A 23,649-nucleotide genomic window follows, 5' to 3' on the forward strand; every position below is an offset into this window, starting at 1 on the left:
TCCTCGTCTGCATTCAATAGTGGCCCTAAGGCCGAAGGCTACCTCATAAGAAGTATTCTGGTGCCACCTAGTGGTGTATGTTTCCGGCCAAATAGTCAATGAGGTCAGGCCCGGGGTTCTCAAAATCTGGCGCTAGTGGATCAGCAGCATCAACATCAGCATCACCTGGTAACTTGTTAGAATTGCAAATTCTTGGGCTCAACAGACCTGTTGAAACTCTGGTGGTGGGGTCCTGCAATCTGTATTTTTTTTTTAAAGATTTTATTTATTCATTTGAGAGAGAGAGAGACAGAGCACAAAGCACAAGCAGAGGGAGAGGCAGAGGGAGAAGCAGGCTCCCCACTGAGCTGGGAGCCTGATGTGGGGCTGGATCCCAGGACCAGAGATCATGACCTGAGCTGAAGGCAGATGCTTAATCATCTAAGCCACCCAGGCGCCCCTGCAATCTGTATTTTAATAAACCCTCTAAGTGGTTCTGATGCACCCTCAGGTTTGAGAATTACAGAAAAATTAAATGCCAGTCTTTAAAAAATGAAGTTTACAAATTAACAGAAGTGCTCAATTTCTAATTTTGGAAAACAACTTATTTTCTATACAGTGGATCCAAGTATCTCTATTTGGAGTAGAGTCTTCAAAGACACTTACTAACTAATTTATATACGTTCAACACCTGATGAACATCAAGCCTCTGAAAATGTGAGAGGAACTCTCCGAGGTCTCTACCCCAGGACACCAGGTTCAAAGGGAAGATCAGACATTAACAGAGCAAAATACAATATAAATGCAAAAACACCCCATGAAACAAAGAAAAAACATTAACTGGTTTCAGGATATGAGGATATGGCATGTTACCACATCGTAAGTGGGGGCAGGGCTCATCTGGGAACACACGAAAAGCCAAGAAGAAAGAATACTGGTGACTTTTAAAGATTATTTGTTTTTTTATTATTTTTTTAAAGATTTTATTTATTTATTTGAGAGACTGAGTGATTTAGAAAGAGAGCACATGGGCAGAGGGACAGAGAGAAGCAGGTTCCCCTGCTGAGCAGAGAGCCCAATGCGAGACTTGATCTCAGGACCCTGGGACGATGACCTGAGCCAAACACAGACACTCAACAGAATTAGCCACCCGGGATATTTCTCTTTTTAAACATTTATTATCTATTTATTTGAGAAAGAGAGAGGGAGAGCACATGCACAAGTTGGTGGAGGGGCAAAGGGAGAGCAAGAGAGACGATCCTCAAGCAAACTCCCCACTGAGTGCAGAGCCCGACAGGGGCGGGATCACAGGACCCTGAGATCACTACCTGAGACAAGATCAAGTTGGATGCTTAACCAACTGAGCCACCCAAGTGCCCTGAATACTGCTACTTTTAATTTTTAAATTAATAATCATCTACCCTAATGATAACAGATGCCACAGAAAAGTCCACTGTATGTATCTGCACTGTGCAATTGTGTTACAAAGTAATCAGGAGAAAAGCAGATCTCATGAAGCCTTGCTAAGTTGTTTATTTTCTATTTAGGTCTTAATGGAGGGAAAACTTGTTTATCAAGTAGCAACTTAAAACACCCAGGGTTCAGTAAAAGCAGCCCCATAATTTATCTAAGATCGCATTTCTTTAAATTCAGCTTTACGGGGGCGTCTGGGTGGCTCAGTCCATTAAGTGTTAAGTGTTTGACTTTGGCTCAGGTCATGATCTCAGGTTCCCAGGTCCCAGCCTGCATCTGGCTTCCAGCTGAGCAGGGATCCTGCTTCCCCCTCTCTCTCTACCCCTCCTCCCCCTGCAAATAACTAAATAAAATCTTTAAATTCAGCTTTATAGCATGCTCTCCTTTGGGGGAAAAAAAAACACTCTCAATTTTAATATCTATTTACTCAAAAGAGTTACATATGTTTCTAAGTAAAAAACAAACAAAAACTGGATCAAGAAATCAGAATGGCCACCTCCACACTGTCGAAATTAAGTGCCATCCCTTACTCTGTGGCTCAAACTGCAAACCAGTCATTTGGGAGGGAAAAAATCAACTCTGAAAAGCCAGCCTTGCAAACCCAAGTATGACTGGCAACATCAAAGACATGAATACAGGTGACATAAGTGTATAAAGGAAGTTCAAAGACTTGCTCTCTTGATTAGTTTTCATTTTGTACTTTTAAAATATTACTTTAAATATACAGAGACCAACTTTTTCATTCTAACATTTTAAGAGCAACTGCCCCTAATAGGATGAAGTTTCTGACAAATCTGTTCTTCTCAAACCTTTCCTGTACTGGCATAGAGGCATAAGGAGAGGCCACAGCTGGACGTACATTAATATTTTAGAATGGGGCCATTCCTCAATTTTATCTAACTAAACTTAAAGGGCTTCTGAAAATTGAATTGCTTAAAGACGATCATCACAACAACAATTTTGGTAAATGAAGTCCGTACTTTTGCCTCAGAAATCAGTACAGTATCTAAAAATTTAAAAATCCAAAAAATAAGCCCCAGCTACTTGAAAAATCTCCTAATGTAAGAAATTCTATTTTGCAATTAGGTAAATAAGAAAGTATTCCCAGAATACCAACACATTCAGAGAAAAAGAGATATGGTGGCACTAAGGGTCTACTGCTTAAACACCACACACTATAACATAACTCAGGGAAAAGTGATCATTTCAAATGAGCTCTAAGTTGAATGGGGACAGCAACCTGCTTTAGGAATATGCAACCAAAACAGTTGCATATTCACCCCCCTCCAAGTGTGTGGGAACAAGAACCCCTATATCAACAATTTAATAATATAGTAACAAGAGATCCACAGTACCAAGTGAGAAAATGATACCCACGTGATCACCACCACCTCGTCTAGCAAAGCTCATTTTTAATTTGTGATGAAACTGGGGAACCCAAAAGGTAAACAGGAAGGGTACCAATCTTACAAGGCTAAGAGGAAAAGGGAACAGTTCTGCTATGAAGGTGATTTATGGACTTTCACACACGCTCTTCTGCACTTTAATTTCCCCCAAGCCCTTCACTGCTGTCCAACAGCACAGTCAACTGGTTCAGACTCCAGTCTCTTCTCTTGCGGCTGCAGATTTTATGATGACTTTTATCCAGGCCTCCTACCAAAGCTAAAGCCAAAGATCCGAAAATAGACTACAGATCAGGCTGGGAAGGGTCAGATCTAGAGAAGCTACCCACTAAACATTATGGGTGACTTCGGCTGCCAGCCACGAATGAACGACAGGCCTGGAATCGGATGTCCTGTGGTGAGGACGAGAAAGCTGGACAAAATATATGAGACAGCCGCTTTCAGACAGTGGGAACACAGGGAGAGCAGAACCGTGAGCCTCCCAGAAAGGGACAAACAAATTAGGTAAGTCCTGAATTCGCCTGCCTCCCTGCACGAGGGAGGAAGCAGCCAAGCAGAGAAGGAAAGTCTTGAAGGACCAAGGAGACAGAGACTGGAGTTCGAGGAAGCTAAGACAACAGGGGTTTTCAAGACAGAGCACCAAAAGGGAGCTACCACAAAGAGAGAGTGCTCTAAGATCTGCAGAGATCTCCTCAATCCTAAACCACTGAGAAACAATTGCTGGGAGCTGAAAAGTGAACAATTCCCCGAACTCACACAGAACTGGGAGACATTCGAATTCCATCCGGCAGAGTGGAGCTATCTCACAGAACCCTCTGGGCAGTCAACAGAGATGCAGAAAGGCCAAGCTCCAGAAGAGGTTAAAGTGGCCTTCAAATAAATTGACACTAACTTGACCCGCACTAACGGAGTCTAACAACCAGCCTGGAAAGGACTGGTGTAATCCACAAATTACTCTGATGCCTGCCAAAACAAACGCCGTAACTCTTTATCGGTAGACAACAAAATCCAAACACTCAACAACATAAGACACACAATGTCCATGGGAAGAAGGAACGACAGGAAAGACAGAATTAGCAGAGGAGGATATTAAAACAACTATTATAAATATGCTCCATGTACTCCAGAATATAGAGGAAAACATGAACATAATAAGAGAATAGAAGATTCTATTTCATTCTTTTTTATGTCTACAGTTGAAAAATCCAGTGTCTGAAATTTAAAATTCATTGCGTAAAATTAACAACAGAGACTGTAGAAGACCCATGAACCTGAAGACATAGCCACAGACACTATTAAAACTGAAGCCAGACAGAAAAAAAAGACCTAAAAAAAAAAAATAAATCAAGCCTTGGTGACTTACAGGACATTATCAAGCTGTCCAATATACATATAATTAGAGTCCCAGAAGAAGAGGGGAGGGGAGGGACTATAAAAAACTATCTGAAGGGGCGCCTGGGTGGTTCAGTGGGTTAAAGCCTCTGCCCCGCATTGGGTTCTCTGCTCCACTGGCAGCCTGCTCCCCCCCACCCAATTGCCTGCCTCTCTGCCTATTTGTGAGCTCTCTCTGTCAAATAAATAAATAAAATCTTAAAAACAAAAACAAAACAAAACAAAAAAAACAACTATCTGAAGAAATAGTGGCAGGAGTGCCTGAGTGGCTCAGCTGGTTACACATCCAACTCTTGGTTTTGGCTCAGGTCAGGATGTCAGGTTAGTGGGATGCAGCCCTGTGTAGGGCTCTGCACTCAGCATAGAATCTGCTTGAGATTCTTGCTCTCCCTCTGCCCCTTCCCCTGCCTGCACAGGATCTCTCTCTCTCTCTATCTCTCAAAATAAGTTAGGAAAAAAAAAAAAAAATAGTGGCAGAAATTTTTCTGAATTTGGTCAAAACTATAGGTCCACCAGTCCATAAGCTTAAGGAACACTAGACAGAAAAAACAAAATCACACAAAATCATATAACAATGAAAAGGCTAAAAACCACATAAAATACTGTTGCTCCCCCGCCTCCATACATAAAATTTAAAAAACCCTAATCCAAAGACAGCAAATTAACAGCTTTCCAAATCTTCTGATTGAAAAATGTTGATAAAGTTCATCAAACTCAATTTTTCTATTTTGGTAGAGGCCTTCCTGTGCCTGTACCCCTAACATAACCTTAGTCTGTCTACCAAGTAGTCAAGCATGAACAGAGTTAAACGAATGCAAAATAATTTTATTATAATTTTATATGAATGCATTTGCATACCTTACAGTTCACAAATGTCACACACTTTAGATTGTATGCTCCTTGAGATCAGGAACCTTCATGATTCAGCCTGCAAAATTTCTAGTACGGTTTCTACTGGCACATAACTATCTGAAGACACATGAATGAGTCGAGCTCATTTTATCCTCAGTACATGGTTATGTGTTATGTAGAACAAGATGAGAAAACCGATGCCCAGAGGGAATCAACGACTGTCCCAGGAACACTTGAAAGGTGAGCAGTATCTCACATCCTTAGAGTGATTCCTCCATACAGGGTTATTCCAAAGTAGACACAAACGAAGTAACTTTTGTTACTTACTCTGAGTTTCCACTAGATCCAAGGCAACACTAGAAGCTGTATCCATTCCAGAGCTGATACAGGACTGGAAGTTTTTCAAAGAGGAGAGAGCAGATTCTATACCACTGAAGGATATAAAACCAGTTGAACCTGAACTTGAACTGGAACGTCCGGGCATCTTGAAGTTATTACCTAAGTTTTTAAACACAATGAAATAAGATTTAGGAGTCAGGATAATAATGTTACAGAAAAATAATACTGCTGTAAACATCCACATGAATGTATCTAATAGCCCACAAATGCCAAAGTATTATATACATTCTATATCCCTGGAGGGGACACCAAAGCATTGTGCTGTCATGTGGGCCACCAAAAACAGATGCACCCAATACATGGGGAAGCTAAGTGTTTTCATTTTTCAAAGGAGGGAGAATACTCTCTTTCAAAATATTCCCTGGTTCTCTGAAGAATTTAACAACAGCACAGTTCTCAACTGAAGGGGTGAGAAAAAGTAGACTACTTGTATGATGCATTTTTCTAAAAACTGAAAATAGTAATAATAAAATAGCTTAATAGGGAGAACTTCAAAACCTGTAATTTTTAACGTGCCTGACATATATGCATATTTAATTCTGAAAACTGTAAATATATAAATATAAATGAAAAACATATTATATATAGACATTGTATATATTCCTGAAAGTCCTCTGGGTTCTAACAGATTTACAGACTTGGTTAGATCCCAGATTCTGTCAGTAAAAGCAGAATTTATCTACATTACAAAGTATGGGGGCGATATGGAGTAAGGGTCAAGTATACAGCTTCTAGAATGAGACTATCTGAATTCAAAGCCTGATTTTCCCAGTTAAGTAACTGAATCACTTTAGGCAAATTATTTAACCTCTCAGTGTTTCATTTTTCCCTTCCTAAAATTGGAATCATGCAGTGCCCACCTCCAGGGTTACTGTGTGAACAGAATGAGATAAGGTGTATAATAAAACACTCAGAATAATGTCCAGCATGTGGAAGCAAGTATTAACATCAACTTAATCATTATAACCTGATAAGCAAGAATACGGAGTAGGGGCGCATGGGTGGCTCAGTGGGTTAAGCCTCTGCCTTCGGCTCAGGTCATGACCCCAGGGTCTTGGGATCGAGTCCCACATTGGACTCTCTGCTCAGCAGGGAACCTGCTTCCCTTCCTCTCTCTGCCTGCCTCTCTGCCTACTTGTGATCTTTGTCTGTCAAATAAACAAAATCTTTGAAAAAGAAAAAAAAAAGAAAGAATACGGAATAGTGCTTGAGAGAATGGACACTGAACAGAGAAGCTTGGAAATCCGGTCTCATCCATACCTTTTATAATTGCACGTCGCTGTTTAAGTTGCTTACCTTCTCTATCTTCAGTCTGCTCTGGTGTAAAAGGAAATAATCGTATCTATTTCACAGCATTATTGAGGATAAATTAAATGTAGTTTTCTAAAACGTGTCTGATCTTAAGAATCAGTTGAAATGCTTATTAAAAATATAAATTTATATATAGGACTATCTCAGACTTACTGAACCAAAGTCCCTGGTGGACACTCCGAGGAAACCTGTATTTTTATGAACTGCCCCCAGGTGATTCTTGAAATCAAACAAGTATGGAAAACACTGAGATCATTGCATCTCCCCCCAGATTTTATGTTGAGAGCCTAACCCCCATTATGATGGTAATTAGAAATGAGGCCTTTGGGAGATAATTAGGTTTAGATGCCCTGAGGCTAGAGCCCTCAGGAAAGGATTAGTGTCCTTATTAGGAGAGGAAGAGACACCCCAGTTCTCTCCACCACGTGAGGACGTAGCAAGAAGAGGGGTGACTGAAAACCAGAAAGAGGGCCCTTATCAGCATCCAACCATCCTAGCTCCCCAATCTCTGACTTCTAGTCTCCAGAAGTGTGAAAATAAATTTCTGTTGTTTAAGCCACTAGTCTACACTGTTTTTTAACAGCAGTTAGAGTTGACAAAACACATGATGTATATAAGGAATAATATAATCCAGGCTAAGTGGGAGTGTCTACCACATAGAAGCTATCTTCATTATGTGCAAGCAAAATTCACATTACTCTAATGCAACTCTACATTTGCAGAGACTTGGGCAAAAACTTCCTTCTGTAACTCTGGAGTATTTCCAGGGAGAAGATTCAGAATGAGAAGCAAAGGGAATACATGGAGTAGACCCACTCTTCCCTCTTTCTCCCACTAAGTACAGTTAAGTACATAATTCATAGGACACCCCCCCCTTCCCCAAAGAATCATCTTGCCCAAAATGGGGTGGTTGAGAAACCTTGGGTTTAAATCAACCTCCTCTTGGAGCCTTCCCCAGTAACAATAAACTCTTTGTTCCCTGTACCTATAGTTTCCAAGAAAGTTTAAAACAGGGCTTCCTGAGTTTTTCCCCAAGCATGTTATTTTGCCTCCACTAACAGGTCTTGACTTTGGCCATTCTGGCTGCTGTAACGAAACACCAGACTAGGTAGCTTATTTATAAACAACAGAAATTTCTCTCTCACAGTTCTGAAGGCTGGAAAGTCCAAGACCAAGGTGCCAAAAAGGTCAAGGTCTGGTGAAGGCCCTCTTCCTGGTTCAGAGGCCTTCTCACTCTGTCTTCACACAGTAGAAGGTGCAAGGGAGCTTTGAGGAGCCTCTTTTACAAAGGCACTAATTCCATTCAGGAGGGCTCCACCCTCTTGACCTAAGCACCTCTCAAAGGCCCCACATCCAAATACCATCACACTGATACTAGCATCTCAACATTTGAATGAGGGAAGCCGAAAGCCACACATTCTCAGACCCCAGCAGGTCTAAGATTGGCTTCAGGCAGGAGCCGTCAGTTATTACGGTTTCCCTCTCTCATCTTTCTGCACAGCACAGTGATAGGCAAAGAGCAAACAATTTACACACATTCTGCTGAATCTCCTTCAAATCACAGGGGCCTGTACAAGTCCAGGCAGAGCTGTCTCCTTCTTCGAGATGCAAGGATCCGTCTTTCTTTAGGAAACCTTCTCTTACCCATATATGCAATAGCTTGCTCCCTCCCTCATGCTACTACTCTCCCTCTCTCTCCCTTACACACACACACACACACACACACACACACTTCTTTATAAAACTCAGTAAAACTCATCACAATCATTTGTTCACATGACTGGCCGTCACTCTTCACCCAGCTTATTATACTAGAACTCTGACACGTTCCACAGCAGACAGCTCCCCACACAAAACAGGCAATCGATAAAGAACCGAGGAGAGTCACCACAGTAACAGCGACCACCTTTCCGAGGTCCTCTCCAGTGCGCCATAACCTGCTGCCTGGCGCTTCACTCTTATTGTCGCTAAGGTTCTCAACCATTTCTAGAAGAGAAAAGGGAAACTGAGGCCCAGAGAGCTTATTTGAACGACCTGTCCGAGGCCCAGCTTTTGAAGACAGCTCAAACCACATTACCCTGCATCAATAATTCGTGAACTTCCCCCCACTCGGATCGAAGGATGGAGAGATGACGCCTCAGGAAGGGAGGCAGCCTGCCCGAGCCTCCCTGCTCGACGTGCAAAGAGCCAGGCAGGACCACAGCCCAGGCGGACAGACCCCAGCTCAGGGCACCCGCGGAGAGTCCGAGAGGGAGGAGACACTTCCCGCCACCCTCGCCGTCGCCACCCCGAGCTTCTGCCTTACCTGGACGCCCGACCCAGCTCGGTCTCGCTGCACCCGGACTGTCCACACCGGACCCCAACTGCTTCCTCAACTCCCTTCCCCAGTCGCTGAAACTGCGAGCGCGGGCTCGGGCGTCATCAGCCGTCGCCCGCCAGCGGTCACATGACGCCCCGCCCCGCTCTCCGGCCCTCTGGTCATGTGACCGCCAGGGGAGCCAGAGGCGGAAGCCGGGGTCCCGCCGGCTGGCGATCGGGGGCTGCGGAGAGAGGGGTACCCGTGCGGAGAGGGAGGGGTCGGGACCCGGGTGCCGACCTCGCCCGCGATCGACGGCCGCACAGGTGCGTACTGGCGCGGCCCGGGTGACAGGTGAGTTGGGGCGGGATGCGCTCTGCGTTCCGTCCCTCTGCCCCTCCCCAGCCCCGGGCAGGGCCGCGCGGGCCGGGGGGACGTTTGTGGCGTGGGGTGCCGTCTGGATGCAGAGCCTGGTTTGGAGGACTGAGGGGCCTCCGATGGCGGGGCTGCAGTCCAGGCTCTCCACCTCCACGTCGGTGGAAATGATTTTCCACGCTGTCTGGGCGGCTTTGGGAAGTGATACTCAGCGGCTTGGCCCGCATCTGATCATTCCATGTTCTTAGGAGCCGTGCTGGGTAGACATTGTTATTCCTGCATTCTCTGTGGAGAAAACGGAGCGGTTGGCGAGGGGCTGTAGAGTCTGATGGACCTGAGTTTGAATTCTAGTTCTGCCGTCGGCTGTGCTTTTGAGCAAGTCATTGTTCCCTCTGTGCACCTTAATTCCCTCACCTGTGTCATGCTGGTGCCAAAGTTCTCTGCGTTTCGGAAAATAGTTCCGAGGGTCCTGACTGGTGTAAGGGACGGTTGAAAGCATAAACCAAGTCACGGAGCCCGTAATGGAGCCGGATTTCCCGATTCCAGGTGCACGGAGTTTCCTCCAACATAGGTGATGGGGTCGTGAGAAGGGACGGAGCGGTGTTTCTGCCTCTCCCCACAACCAGGAGCACCTTCTGTTTTTCCATCTCCTGTCTTTTCCTGGATTTATGAATGGGACTAGAGTGATCAGGCTTGTTTCAGAACTTTTCTGGAAGAGAGTTGTCAGTCACGTTTATCTTGATAAACAACCATTACATTTTGTTCCTGATAATGGATAAGTGGAGACCAGTGCTTCCTTCTTTATGGAACTGAGGTTTTATGAAAGGATAAAAATAGACCTATCTTCTCTTGTCCTCTGAGTAGGGCACACAGTGGTTTGTCCCAGGGCAATTTAATTTCCTTCAGATTTCAGTTCTGTACTTACTGGGTAATTGGCAGATGATGCCGTGCTGCATTCTTGAAAGATGTTCTCCTTTGTCTAGGCTCATTTTCCAAACTGCAAACCACAGCTCCATACCAAATTCTTTAAAATAAGTTGTGGCTGCTTTTGGGGGTGCCTTGTAAAAGAAAAGTAGGAAATTGAGTAGGCTCTCTGATTTCATTTCATGCCAAATAGTAACACTGTCTGTATGGAGAAAAACTGGTCTTTATGAATTTTCTTCATCTCTAGAACCAAGAGAACCACTAAATGGAAGATTTAATATAGGTTCTCCTATAGTGTTTTTCTGCACCTCATTCTAGAGTGATTTTTTTTTTAAATCTCAACTAAGTCTTAGCACCTTCTATAAAGCCACCAAATTCTGAGATCACTGCCACACCATTAGACATCTTTAGTGTTGGTTCTTAGGTTCTGTTCTTTACGGCAAGTTTTTAAACCAGCAGTGGGGTATCTACCAAATACTCTGACCAAATAATATTTTGAATGTTGCCTACAGTGTAAGGGTTTTAAGAATTAAAATAAGCGGTAAACAAAAGTCTTGACCTATGTCATTATTCCAGGCCTAAGCGAACCTGACAGTCTGCATGCAGGTGCTGAGTGTATCTGTTCGTCCTTTTTTTGGGGGGCGGGGTAGGGGAAGAAGTCAGGTAATGTTATTTTGCTTTAAGGTATTTTCTCCATGGTCCCAGTGTCTATCCTGTATTGAGATCCAAAATCTGTCTAACCTGTATTGAGATCCAATTAAACATAGCTTGCTCGTCTTACAAGTGTGTCCTGGAGTTTCATCTGCTTAGGCCTGGATCTTCAGAGGACTTCAGTGACTTTTTTTTTCCCATTTGTCATTATTTTCCCCCTTCCCTTGTATCACTTTCTCAGCCAGACCATTCCAGTGCAAAAAATGGGATGAAATTGGGGTGCCTGGCTGGCTCAGACAGTAGAGCATGTGGTTTTTGACCTCAGGGTGAGTTCGAACCCCACTCTGGGAATAGAGTTTACTTTAAAAAAAAAATGGAATGAAAAAAATGAAATTATCTGAAATTCAGTGTGTTAAAGATCAGTTTGGCTTAACAAGTAAACATCATGAGAAAATGAAAGGACTTGTTAATAATTTATGCCTTTAATGTGTACTAAAGGATACCCTCATGAGACAAAGTTCTAGACAACCGTAGTGGCTTCTCAGCATTCCCTGCTCTTGGACTAACCCCATCCACCTCCTCTGATCTGCACATCTGTCCTTTGTTCCCTCTGCACTAGCCACATCAGCCACTTGGCTGTTCCTTAAGCACACTGAACACATGGCTGACCTGGGGCTTTTGCATTTACTTGTAAACCTGCTTGGAATGCCTTTCTTCCTGATGATTACCGATTGTAAAATAGCAAACTACCCCAAAACCTAGAGGCTTAAGACAAAAAGAAAATATCTATTGGCTTATAGTTTCTGTGGTCAGAAATCGGTGATGTGGTTTAGCTAGGTGCCTTTGGCTCAGGGGCTCTTGGGAGGTTTAGTCTGGCAGTGAATAGAAGCTGTCATCTTATCTGAAGACTCAGCTGGAGTTCTGAAGGGGGGTCCGTGTTCAAGCTCATTCAAGTGGTTGTTGGCAGGCCTCTCACTCTCTCATCACTGGGCTCTCTCACAACATGACAGCTTCCTTCCTCCAGAACAAACAAACTAGGGAGGATGCCCCAGCCAGAAGTCACCATTTTTTGGTGATCTAATCTCAGAAGTTGTATCTTTCTTATCTGCCTTATTCTGTTCCTTAGGAGTCAGTAAGTCACACTCAAGGAAAGGGGCCCACCCAGGGCATGAACAAGGAGGTGGAGGTCATTGCGCTAGGGGCTGCTCACCACACTCAAATACCCTTCCTGCTTGCTTCCTCATTTCCTTCTGGTCCCTGCTCAAATATCTGACCAGACAGGCTTTGACAAACTTTGTAAAACAGCCCACACTCCATTTCTTTATCATGCAGTTCTTCACAGCAGTGATCACAGCCTGATACATAATGCATTTATTTATTATCTCTGCCCCACTCCCAGTAGTATGTAGGCTTTATGCGAGCAAGAATTTAGTTCTGGTCGCTGCAGTATCCTCAGGTCCTAAAACCATGCTTGACACCTGGGAGGCACTGGGTGCATATTTGTTGAATGAATGAGTCTATGTCAATGCTTCCACCTGTTAGAATCCAAAAGGCAACTAGCAGTAGATAACCCATAAAAATAGTTCATTTCACAAGGATCGCAGAGGTCGGTAGTGCCACAGTTGAATCAGCAAGTCAAGAACATTAACAAGAATTTAGATTCTTTCTCTTCTTCCAAACCACCACGAGCAGGTTCTTGCCTTTTTTTCTTTTAGGCTTGTCACCCCGTGACCTTGCTTTGTCAGGCAAGATGTGTTCATTGGACCACATTCAAAGGCAAGAAAGAGAGGCCTTAGCCAGAGGAAAAAGAGGAATTTCTCTTCATGCTTCTTTCCTTGTAGCAAGAGGAAAAAGACTACATTTCCCATAAGGCCTACCATAGACTTCTTACATCTCATTGGCCGAAATTGAGTCACATGTCTAACCTACTTTCAGGGGCTTTGGGAAAATAAGGACCCACTTGTTTCCTCCTCTATAGGAAGAAAGGAAAAGGCGGGAGGACGTTCTTGTTGGAGAGCCAACAGCCTCCCAGTAAATTAAAACATTCCTAAGTATTGAATCAATAATAAGAGACTTACAGAAGGGAGAAAGAAAACCTTTAAGTGTTATACAAAGCTTTCAGGTACTAGATAACTATAGTAGGTAGCTCAACATGAGCAAACTTTGAACATATGTGACAGGGGTTGGGGAATGTTTTGCTAGGACTGCAGAGGAAGCCCCCCTCCTGTCAAAAAAGTCTTTCCACATCTGGTTTTGTGTGCAATGAAGTCCTCATTATTTCATTTTTCCCTATTTGAGTCCCTGCAGCTGGATTACATATGAACATAAAAGTTGGCATTGATATAAAAATTGTAATGAGTTGACCACTTAGAATCTTATTTCTTCTTACTCAGATATTTGTGTCCTAAAGGGTCTAGTAGGTTGAATTCCTATATTTTTGTTGGTCAGTCATCTTAATGTCATGTTGATAGAACACAGTACCAGTACAAAATGCAAGTGCAAATCCTGAGAAGTACACAGGCCTTCATGAAGCTGAAAAATAATTGAGGCTTCCCTGAAGTTGACCACAGTGACCTAGCTAAATTAACAGTTAGAGGAGAGAAATACAAAAAAGATGATGACAAAATGAACATTTCCAAAGATAATGATTTGAAAAAGAGTTGGGAGAAGACTTTGGGAAAGTGAATGCTATCTTGAACATTTTTTTACAAAAATTATCTTTTTCTAAGATCGTGCTATGAGAGTCAACCATGGAGTAAAAGATACTGTATTATCAAATGGTGAAATCAACTTTTGACTCATTCTTGGTTTTTTCCTTGAATTAGAATATATTTTACCCTAAATTTTGTTATGTGTGAAACTTACTTTCATAAGTTTTAATGGTACCATTCCGAGATACCTTTCTAATCAAAACTTTTCCACAGCTTAGACCAAAATATTTGCCCTTACTTTAAAGTCACTCAGTAGTATTCCTCGGGCGTATGTTAGCCTCCTCTACCTGACATATGAGAAAAACATTTTTAAAAGTTGTTCTCTTTCCTAATTCTGGTGGATCTGAAGACATAATTCTCTTTTTCCAAAGGTAAAACAAGTGTAAGCAAAGGTAGAACAACTCCTGCAAGGAAAACGTAATAATCAGTGCCCAGTTTAGGGCACATTGGTAGCACAAATGCTCAGTGGGTCCTCTCAAGCTCAGGGATCAGCTTCATCAGGTCTTTTCTCATGGGGAGAAGTGGATAAGGGATCAAGAAAAAGGCTGAGTGTACATTGAGCAAAGTCCCTCAACATGGAAAAGTAGAAGAGTGGAGGAGGATAAATGCCCTCCCCTCATATCGGAACTCATTCTTTTTTTTTTTTTTTACGATTAATTATTTGAGAGAGAGAGCATGAGCTGAGGGTGGGGGACAGGGAAGGGAGAAGGAAAAGCAGACTCCCTGCTGAGCAGGGAGCCCGATGTGGGGCTCGATCCCAGGACCCTGGCATCATGACTTGAGCCGAAGGCAGGCACTTACCTGACTGAGTCACCCAGGCACCCCTCTTGTTTGTTTTAATTTCTCTTAAGTGGGTTAGGGAGGAAAATCTTACGGATATGTTACATGCACTCCCTTTACAAATAGAGGTTTTTATACTTTTCTTTTGGGATACAGGTTTTTTAATGGAGCAGCCAATTGTCAACAGACCTGGATTCATCTCGTGATTTATAGACGCCAGCTCTGAGCCCGTGAAACATTCCTACCAGCCAGGCCCTGAATAGAGTACATCCTCCCCATCATGTTGGACTTTCTAGCTGAGAACAACCTCTGTGGCCAGGCAATCCTCAGGATTGTTTCCTGTGGCAACGCCATCATTGCTGAACTTTTGAGGCTTTCTGAGTTTATTCCCGCTGTGTTCAGATACAGAGACCGAGCCGATCAACAGAAATATGGAGATATCATATTTGATTTCAGCTATTTTAAGGTAATCTTCCTCCATCGCATTTTTACCACCATATTGTCTGTAAAAGCATGCTTTCCCTGGGAACCATGAGATACTGAAAGGTGAAGTAATTATGGAGAAAGAGTTAAAGAGGAAAGCTTTTAAACCAAATTTAGTATCAGCAAACTAACTGGAAAATAATATAAATGCATCGTGCGGAAGCCCTAATATAATCAAACTTTTAAAAAGATAACTTTGGTATAATGTACTTCACAACCAAGTACCCCACACGTAAAAGCATGCAAATCATGGTTACAGTTCAAGTTCATTTCTTTCAAAGGATTTTGCATCTAGGCTTCTGTTTTCTTCATTACTTTCTGTTGCTCTGCTTTCAATTTTTGATATCCCTTTGAAGGCAGAAGAGCAGATTTTTAAAAGGCTATTTAGAAATTTTACCCACAAGTATGCTTTTATTGCCATTTCACATAAATGTGTTTTTCTTCTCAGGGTCCAGAATTATGGGAAAGCAAGCTGGAAGCTAAGCCAGAGCTACAGGATTTAGATGAAGAATTTCGTGAAAACAACATAGAAATTGTGACCAGATTTTATTTAGCATTTCAAAGTGTGCATAAATATATTGTAGACTTAAACAGGTATTGATTACTTCAGCAATAGCTTATTCTGATAGTAAAGAGTGGGAAAGGGACATGCTAGAAAATGGGCATCTTTCTCAGTTATCATACCCTCTTCCCACCTCTCCCATACATAATTGTCTTTCCTTCCTGTGGCACTGGTCATCTGAAGTATTTTAGAGTTTTATCGTGCTTTTCCTGCTCTTGTGAAGTAGTATAAGAATTGTGCTTTGTGCTGTCATACGGCTTGCTTGCTTTATTTTCATTGACATATAGTTGACACACAGTGTTTCATTAGTATCCGTAGTACAGCCCAGTGATTTGATAACTCTGTTTGCTCTGCTCCCTGCAAGTGCAGCTACTCTCTGTGCCCATGCAGTGTATCACTACCATTGCTACATTCCCCGTGCTGTACTATTCACCCCCATGACTTACTCATTCCCTAACTAGAAGCCTGTACCTCCCACTCCCCTCACCCACTTTGCCCATGCCCCCCCATTCCTTTCCCTTCTGGCAACCATCAAACAGTTTCCTGTATTACGTCATGTAGCTTTCAATCCTGTAGTTTATGACCATATTTTAATGTCTTATATATGAAAAGTGGAGAGAAAGGAACATATTTTTATAGGCTTGGTAACCATAACTTCCTTCTTATCCCTAACTACACAGTATTCTCTTCGTTTCAGCCCTTAAGAATTCACTATTCATTAGCTTTAAACTAACTACTCCATGTTTTTATAGCGTGACTCCTAAGATATTTGTAATTCATAAATTAAGGCTAGGGACTACTCGGAGTAGCCAGTGTTAGCAGCCTGTGGCCCGAAATGACTATGAGTTCCAGCTCACAAGTTCATTCTTAAGAGCACGAAGGGCCACAGACTATTTGAAGGCCAGGAGGCCTGGTATCTTGCCTCATCTTTTAAAAAATCTTTACATTCCTTCTTCAAAGGTGTTCAAGTTTTCATTAGAATGAATAACTTGCTCTGGGGTTTCATTTCTAGATATCTAGATGATCTCAATGAAGGTGTTTATATTCAGCAAACTTTAGAAACTGTGCTTCTCAATGAAGATGGAAAACAACTTCTAGTAAGTAATAGTAACCATTTAAAATAGAAAGTCGAGAATGTCCAGCTTAGCATCACTTTTTTCCCTTAAGTCCCAAAGACATGCAAAGTACCCTTCTTTAAAGAGAAGCAAAATAAACTGACAGTTATCTTCTAGTCAACAGTATCTGAACTTAGAACATAGCAGATCGAACAGAATTACAAGTGAGTAGAACTCACGTGGAGGTTATGAACTTCCTCAGTGTAACAGTCTTATCTTCTTTCTCTTTCGCATCTCAGACATCTAGCTTTAGAAAGTAGTACGTAATAATCATTTTAAAAATGTTTGTTAAATATGTAAAGGATTTAGGGGGACTCCTTTTGGGGTCCCTAGCCAAATATCTAAAGTAGGCCACCTGAAAGGTAATCACTGCGAATTAAAATTTATTGCACATACACTTTTCAAAGCCCATTCTGTACAGAAGTTGAGAACCCTTTGGGGAAACCTGCATTCTCCCTGTAATATAAAGCTTTCAGGAGGAAAGGGAACAAAGTGATTCTTTTTAATTAACCCTCATCGACCTTATTCCGTAAGAATGTATACTCCTTTGAGTTTGGCCACCTTCTTCCTGTCTTCGTAGTGTGAAGCACTGTACTTATATGGAGTTATGCTGCTGGTCATCGACCAAAAGATTGAAGGAGAAGTCAGAGAGAGAATGCTGGTGTCTTACTATCGATACAGGTATCCTGGGGCTAGGACTGCATCCTCCCAAAGCTTTGCTATTGGTAAAATGCACTGAAGGTTTCCAAACTACTTATACTGGGAACAGCAGCAATATGATCTAGAATGTTCTGAACATAGTATAGAACTGTAATGATTACTCTATATTTTACATCATCATAATAATAGACTATATGTCACATAATCTACATATATTACATATAAAAGAGCTAGATACTGTAAATTATTAGAGATATACAGATTATCATGTCCATGATGGTACCTCAGCTTAAAAAAAAATAAATAAGGAATCTGAAGTTTCTTTATCTTAAAGATAGATAAATTTGGGAATTTTGGAAGTCTAATGAATACCTTTTTTTTTTTTTTTAAGCTTTTAAATATTACTCCTGGGCAGATGTAAGGAAACAAGTATGTTTTCTGTTGTCATTTTTAGGTTCATGACTTTGGAAAGGTATCAGTCCAGGTTAGGAAGTGAATTTATACACACACACAGCAACAGCACGTATCATAGTCATGTGTTTTGTATGTTTGTATTGAGCTGCAACGTCAAGAAGTTGGGTCTTTAAATCAAAAGCCACCTCAAAGCTCTGTTATTCCAGTATTTACTGCGTGGGTTTCAGTTTGTTAAATTAATGAGTCAAAACTTGGATTCAAGGTCAATGTTAAAAATAGTCATCATTCAGGGAAGAAACAGATGATAAGCAGGAATCAAGAACCTGAGTTAAAAGATGGCACAGATTAGAGTGAACATTCTTAAACGTAGAAATTAAGGTAAAATAAATAGGGCAAAGGGACAGATCCTCAACAGAGAGGGATCGCTGGAGACATTGTATCTTCAGCAGGAGCTGGGACCGCCTCAGCCTGACATTCCCCTCAGGCTACTCAGCTACCCTGTTTGCTTTGGCTTCATGCATATGTGAGGAGCGCGTGATTCATTCACAGCAGTTTGACCACAAGCTGTTTTAACATCCATGTCTTTTAAAATGAACTTTGAGTGGCCTTGCCCATATTTCCCAAAGTGCCTGGAAAAACAAAAACAGTAAATAACATCAAGAAGAAGTGAAAAGAAAAATAAAAAAGAAAGAAAGAAAAAAAAAAGGTTTATCAAGCCCAGCTCTAACAATCCAGCTTTGTCCGTTTGGGTACAACAGCTAATTCATTAGAATGTACGGATCCATTACTGAAATGACACCGAACAGATGTAAAGCAGAGTTGTGGGGAAGGAGATTTTTACATCAAATAGGAGGTCGTCTTCAAGTCTTAGATTCTTTAGGTCTCTCTGAGGGATTACTACTCCACACCCCCCTGAAAACCAGAGGTGTTTTGACTAAATCTCTGTAGAAGGTGCACCTTGCCAAGAAAGAACCAGTTATTGCATGCCCCACACTAAGTTGACATCATCTTTTAAAACTATTTTCTAACTTACAAAATGTGGGTGCTGGTTCATGTTCTTTATCTGCGACTTTGAAATCTTTATCTGCGACTCTGAAAAAAATATATGCATGTGTATACACATATACGTGCACAAAGTAACTCATTTGGCAGCAAAGCTGATCTAACCTGAAATCATCTGGAGTCAAAAACCTTAGCAGAGCAGACCCAAGGCTATCAGTAGTCCTCACTGATCTCACTTGCATGACTATTCATAAATCTTACTGCAGAAATACAGATTTGCTGATCGTGTGATGCCAGTTGAGACCCAGTAGAGTATCACCATATATGCCCTGCTAACTTCTTATATTTGGAAAATGCTGTATCCAGATTTTAGAAAAGGGATTGTGGATTTTAACATAGAACTGACTATATATACGTATAAGAACTCATTTTATGTATGTGCTGTAACAGGCTTTTTGAAAACGTAATTGTGACTCTTAGGGACAGAAATTGACCAGAAATCTTATCTGAAACCACGTAAGTCAGCTTATAATGAAATTCTGCTTTTCTTTTTGGCTTTTGAGTTTCTAATATATGCCGTTTGTCTGGCCCTTTATTTCCCATTGTGAACATGGCTCAGTGCCGCTCGATCTTCTGCTGATTCAAATATGGATGATATTTGTAAGCTGCTCCGAAGTACAGGTTATTCCAGTCAACCAGGAGCCAAAAGACCACCCAACTACCCTGAGAGTTATTTCCAGAGAGTGCCTATCAATGAAGCCTTCATCAGTATGGTCATAGGCCGACTGAGATCTGATGATATTTATAACCAGGTGGGCATTCAATCTATCAAGATCTTAGTAGTTTCATAGATGGATTTTGCTTTCCTCTTCAAATGATTCCTTCCCTTCCTTCTTCCTCAAAAGAATAAAAGTAGCTAAAAAATTTCAAATTTGGGAAGCTGTACAATGGGACGGTAAAGAAAATGGGGACAATAATTTGGGCAGAATTAGAGATTTCAGGGGGAAGATGGCATTTGATCTGTATTTGGAAAAAAAGATGCATTCTTGGCAGTCATTCATTCAAGAAAGAGTTATTGAGTGTGTATTACGAGCTGGCTGCTGGCATCCATTGCTGATGAAGGCAGGCCATGGTCCCTGCCCATAACGAGCTTGTAGCTGAAGGAAGAAGATGGGTAACTAAAGGAATTATAGCAGAGTAAGGTGAGTAGTAGAAGGGACCATACAGCATACAACAGGGGCAGCCAGATTACTGTGGGTGGCGAAAGAGGCACGAGGGCAGGTCCAGGCAAGAAGACAGCCTGCGCAGAGCTCTGAAGACCTGTAGCATTTGCAATTTGCCTCACTTTTCTCCCGAGTGTGTGTATCATTCACTTAAGAGGATACCAAAGAAAATTATCTTTGACTTCATTTTCCTAAAGAAAATGTAATTTTAGAGTCACCTGGCTGGCTCAGATGGTAGAGCGTGCAACTCTTGACCTCAGGGTTGTGAGTTCAAGCCCCACATGGGGTGTAGAGATTACTTCAAAGTAAAACCTTTTTTTATTTTATCTTATTTTATTTATTTATTTCAGAGAGAGAGAGTATGAGAGAGGAGAGGGTCACTAGGGGGAAACAGACTCCCTGCTGAGCTGGGCGCCCAATGCAGGACTCGATCAAGGGACTCCAGGATCGTGACCTGAGCCTAAGGCAGACAGTTAACCAACTGAGCCACCCAGATGCCTCCAAAGTAAAATCTTTAAAAAAACAAAAACCAAAAAACCCACATAATTTTATGTATTATATATTTTTCTTCCTAGAATAAGAATTAGACCTGTAATAACTGGGTATCATTTATTACACAGCACAGCTGCTGTGTACAGGTATCCTGCTAGTTTCCTTTATGAATATGTTCAGTATAAATTAAAAGACGTTTTTGTGGGTTTTTTAAGAGTTCAAAATCAAAAGCTACCTGCAGATACTAGGTCTTTATAATATCTTTCGACATTTATTGAGAATTCAGTATCAACCAGACTCCTAGTAGGTTTTCTCATAAACCATTTTCTCTTTCCTCAGAACAGTCCTACAAAGTGGGTAACATTGTCCTCATGTTGCTGTTGAGAAAAATATGGCTTAGGGAGTTTAGTGCCTTTCACAAGCTCATGTAAATAGGTAGCAGAACCATAATTTGAACTCAGGTCTGTATGACTCCGAAGACCACACTGCTTCACTGTCTGTCTTTACCCCTTCTGCCTCGTATGTGGTCCATGTGTCAAGGCAGTGTGTTTGCGTTTTCTCCTTGCCCCTTGACCTTTATTAACGGCTTACACTGGGGTTGTGCCATGTGCCCACCCCACTCTGCCCTGTACCTCCCCCATCCCTGGTCATGGCTGATTGGTGGCGGGGAGGGGGTGTTTAAGATGCTTGACCCAAGATGGACCAAGTTCCCTTTCGCCAGGTAACTTGGAATTGGGCCCAAGAAACAATGTCTGATATGGCTTTACTCGCAACATGCAAAATTTGGAGTCTGGGGTAGCCTCGTTCTGTCCTGTGTAAGAACAGTCTGGGGAGAGAGAGCGGGGACAATAAGTGAAGGCTTTCTGGTTCTCAGCTTCCTGAGGCCGGGCCACATTCCTGCCTGCAGGTTCCCTACGACATTGCTGTGTCTGCCCCTGTCGCAGTGTCCTCCTTTTCTGTTTGTAGTCCTTGAAGTGGTAGGTACTCTGGGCAGCTAGGTTTGTAACCCATGAGGCAGTGGAGCCCTAGGAAACACCAGCACCTAAAAGGCAGGCAGATGGAGAACACCCAGCAAAGCAGGGCGACAAGAGAGAGTCTGGGAAACTAGGAGAGAAGCGAAGTGAGAGTGTGAAAAAGAGGCCATTGAATGGAGGGATTGTGAGGTGATGAGTGACTTGAAGAGACTCCAGAGGCTAGGGCAGGCCAAGCTTCAGTGAGCTGTAGGGTCAACTGGGAAGTGAGAAAATGGTGGCAGGGTTTGGGGTCTGTCAGCACCGAGAGATGTCTGTGATAGACACAGAAGTGGACAACTGTCAGGACACGGGGGCTCAAACAGTTTCGTTTCTTTTTCTTGTTTTCTGTTTTTTTGTTTTTTATTTTTTTGAGGAAAAGACTTCAAATTGCAGCAGAGTCAGGGGTGGGAAGGAAGATTAGCAGTAAGAAGGCAGGCCCTGGTTACACGGTATTCCTCGCACTGCTGCCCTCTGAGAATTGCTCCCAGGGCCCAGGGACCCCTGTTGGGAGATGGCCGTCCTAGAACCTGGTTGCTTACCTGGCACACGCATGAATTCAGATGTCACCGACTGCTGCCTCTTTGCGGGGTTGTGTGCTTCGCAGGTCTCTGCATACCCTTTGCCCGAGCACCGCAGCACGGCCTTGGCAACTCAAGCCGCCATGCTGTACGTGATCCTCTACTTCGAACCTTCCATCCTTCACACGCACCAGGCAAAGATGAGAGAGATTGTGGACAAATACTTTCCAGATAATTGGGCAAGTATTACTATCAGTCTTATTTTTTTTCCTCTGTAATAACCTTGTTAGGGAACCGATTTTCTGTTCTTTCAGCCTTTAGCCAAAAGAGGTCGTAATGTTGTAAATAATGAGACATACAGTCACTTAGCTAAAATTGCTATAGGTATGTTGAGAATCTTAGAAATGATAACATGAAGGAATAAGTCAGGAAAACTTCTGAAGAACAGTTTTTTTTTTCTTAAAATGATACTGTCAAGGTAAAACCATGTATTCAAATGTATCTTGTTTTAGTTGCTGAGATTGTAACTGTTTCATAAGTATTTCTTTATTCTTTTCTATTTCATGACTCTAAGCTTATAAATCAATCTGTTATTCTTTTTCAATCTGTTATTTTATGAATAGGAATTTTACTTAATTTTTTTTATTTTTTGTTAAAGATTTTATTTATTCATTTGACAGAAATCACATGTAGGCAGAGAGGCAGGCAGAGAGAGAGAGGAGGAAGCAGGCTCCCCACCGAGCAGAGATCCCGATGTGGGGCTTGATCCCAGGACCCTGACATATATGATTTTAATAAGAATAATCCAAGTTCAATTTATAAATTCACACCTAGTTAAATACTCAAAATATATAAAGCAAAAAATAAAATAACTTAAAAACTGATGAAACCATAATCATGATGGGAAATTTTAGTATACCTCTTTCTCAATATAATCCTGCTCTTTCAAAAATCCATAATAGATGTTTTGTGTATAGTTGAAAGGATACGTATGAAAGTTAGGAAATATCAGATAACAAAGTGAATGGAGTTTAAAAAAACAATTTTAGTCTATGGACTGTATTCTCTTACTGTAGCATTATCACATTAGAAGCCAGTGCTTAAAGGGTATTTTTAAGTGTTTGAAAAAAACATGTACTCCCAAATAACTTTGGAGTCCAAGAAGAAATCACAGTAGGATGCCTGGGTGGCTCAGTCGGTTGAGGGTTTGTCTTCGGCTCAGGTCATGATCTTTGGGGTCCTAGGATCCTGGGATACTAATCACAGTCTTCTCCTTGCTCAGTGGGGAGCCTGCTTCTCGCCCTGCCTCTTGCTACCCGTGCTTGTGTGTGCTCTCTGACAGAGAAATAAAATCTTCTAAAAAAACAAAAGAGGAAATCTCAATGTCAGAGAAGAAATATGTAGAATCACCCAACATCAAAATACTACAAAGTGAAGCTCGTGGGAATGACTAAAAACTATTCTTCAGAGTAACTGAAGTAAATGAAACCTTAAATATATTTATTTTTAAAATAAGAACAATTAAAAATGAATGAGTTAGAGGGGTACCTGGCTGACTTAGTCAGTGCAGCATGTGACCCTTGATCTTAGGGTTATGGGTTCAAGTCCCACATTGGGTGTA

At 41.9% G+C, this 23,649-nt stretch overlaps 2 protein-coding genes across 3 annotated transcripts in view; one reads left to right on the top strand and one right to left on the bottom strand.

Moving 5' to 3' along the window:
* The window catches only part of NSMCE2 (NSE2 (MMS21) homolog, SMC5-SMC6 complex SUMO ligase), a 214,032-nt gene extending 204,777 nt beyond the window's left edge, over window positions 1–9,255 (bottom strand). The window contains 2 exon segments of the mRNA XM_082719719.1: window positions 5,427–5,597; window positions 9,115–9,255. Of these exon segments, the coding sequence (XP_082575845.1) occupies window positions 5,427–5,583 (157 nt within the window). The 5' untranslated portion in view covers window positions 5,584–5,597; window positions 9,115–9,255.
* Window positions 9,256–9,257: 2 nt separating this feature from the next.
* WASHC5 (WASH complex subunit 5) overlaps window positions 9,258–23,649 on the top strand; it is a 59,368-nt gene continuing 44,976 nt past the window's right edge. Inside the window, exons 1-7 of one of the 2 annotated variants that reach the window (XM_082719711.1) lie at window positions 9,258–9,459; window positions 14,703–15,012; window positions 15,478–15,623; window positions 16,604–16,688; window positions 17,287–17,387; window positions 19,402–19,594; window positions 22,115–22,267. In XM_082719711.1, the coding sequence (XP_082575837.1) occupies window positions 14,827–15,012; window positions 15,478–15,623; window positions 16,604–16,688; window positions 17,287–17,387; window positions 19,402–19,594; window positions 22,115–22,267 (864 nt within the window). In that variant the 5' untranslated portion in view covers window positions 9,258–9,459; window positions 14,703–14,826. The remainder of the gene's footprint in view (window positions 9,460–14,702; window positions 15,013–15,477; window positions 15,624–16,603; window positions 16,689–17,286; window positions 17,388–19,401; window positions 19,595–22,114; window positions 22,268–23,649) is intronic. The other variant, XM_082719712.1, reaches the window with a different exon arrangement.

This window comes from Mustela nivalis (genome assembly GCF_964662115.1).
Source record: "Mustela nivalis genome assembly, chromosome: 2".
Classification (NCBI taxonomy): domain Eukaryota; kingdom Metazoa; phylum Chordata; class Mammalia; order Carnivora; family Mustelidae; genus Mustela; species Mustela nivalis.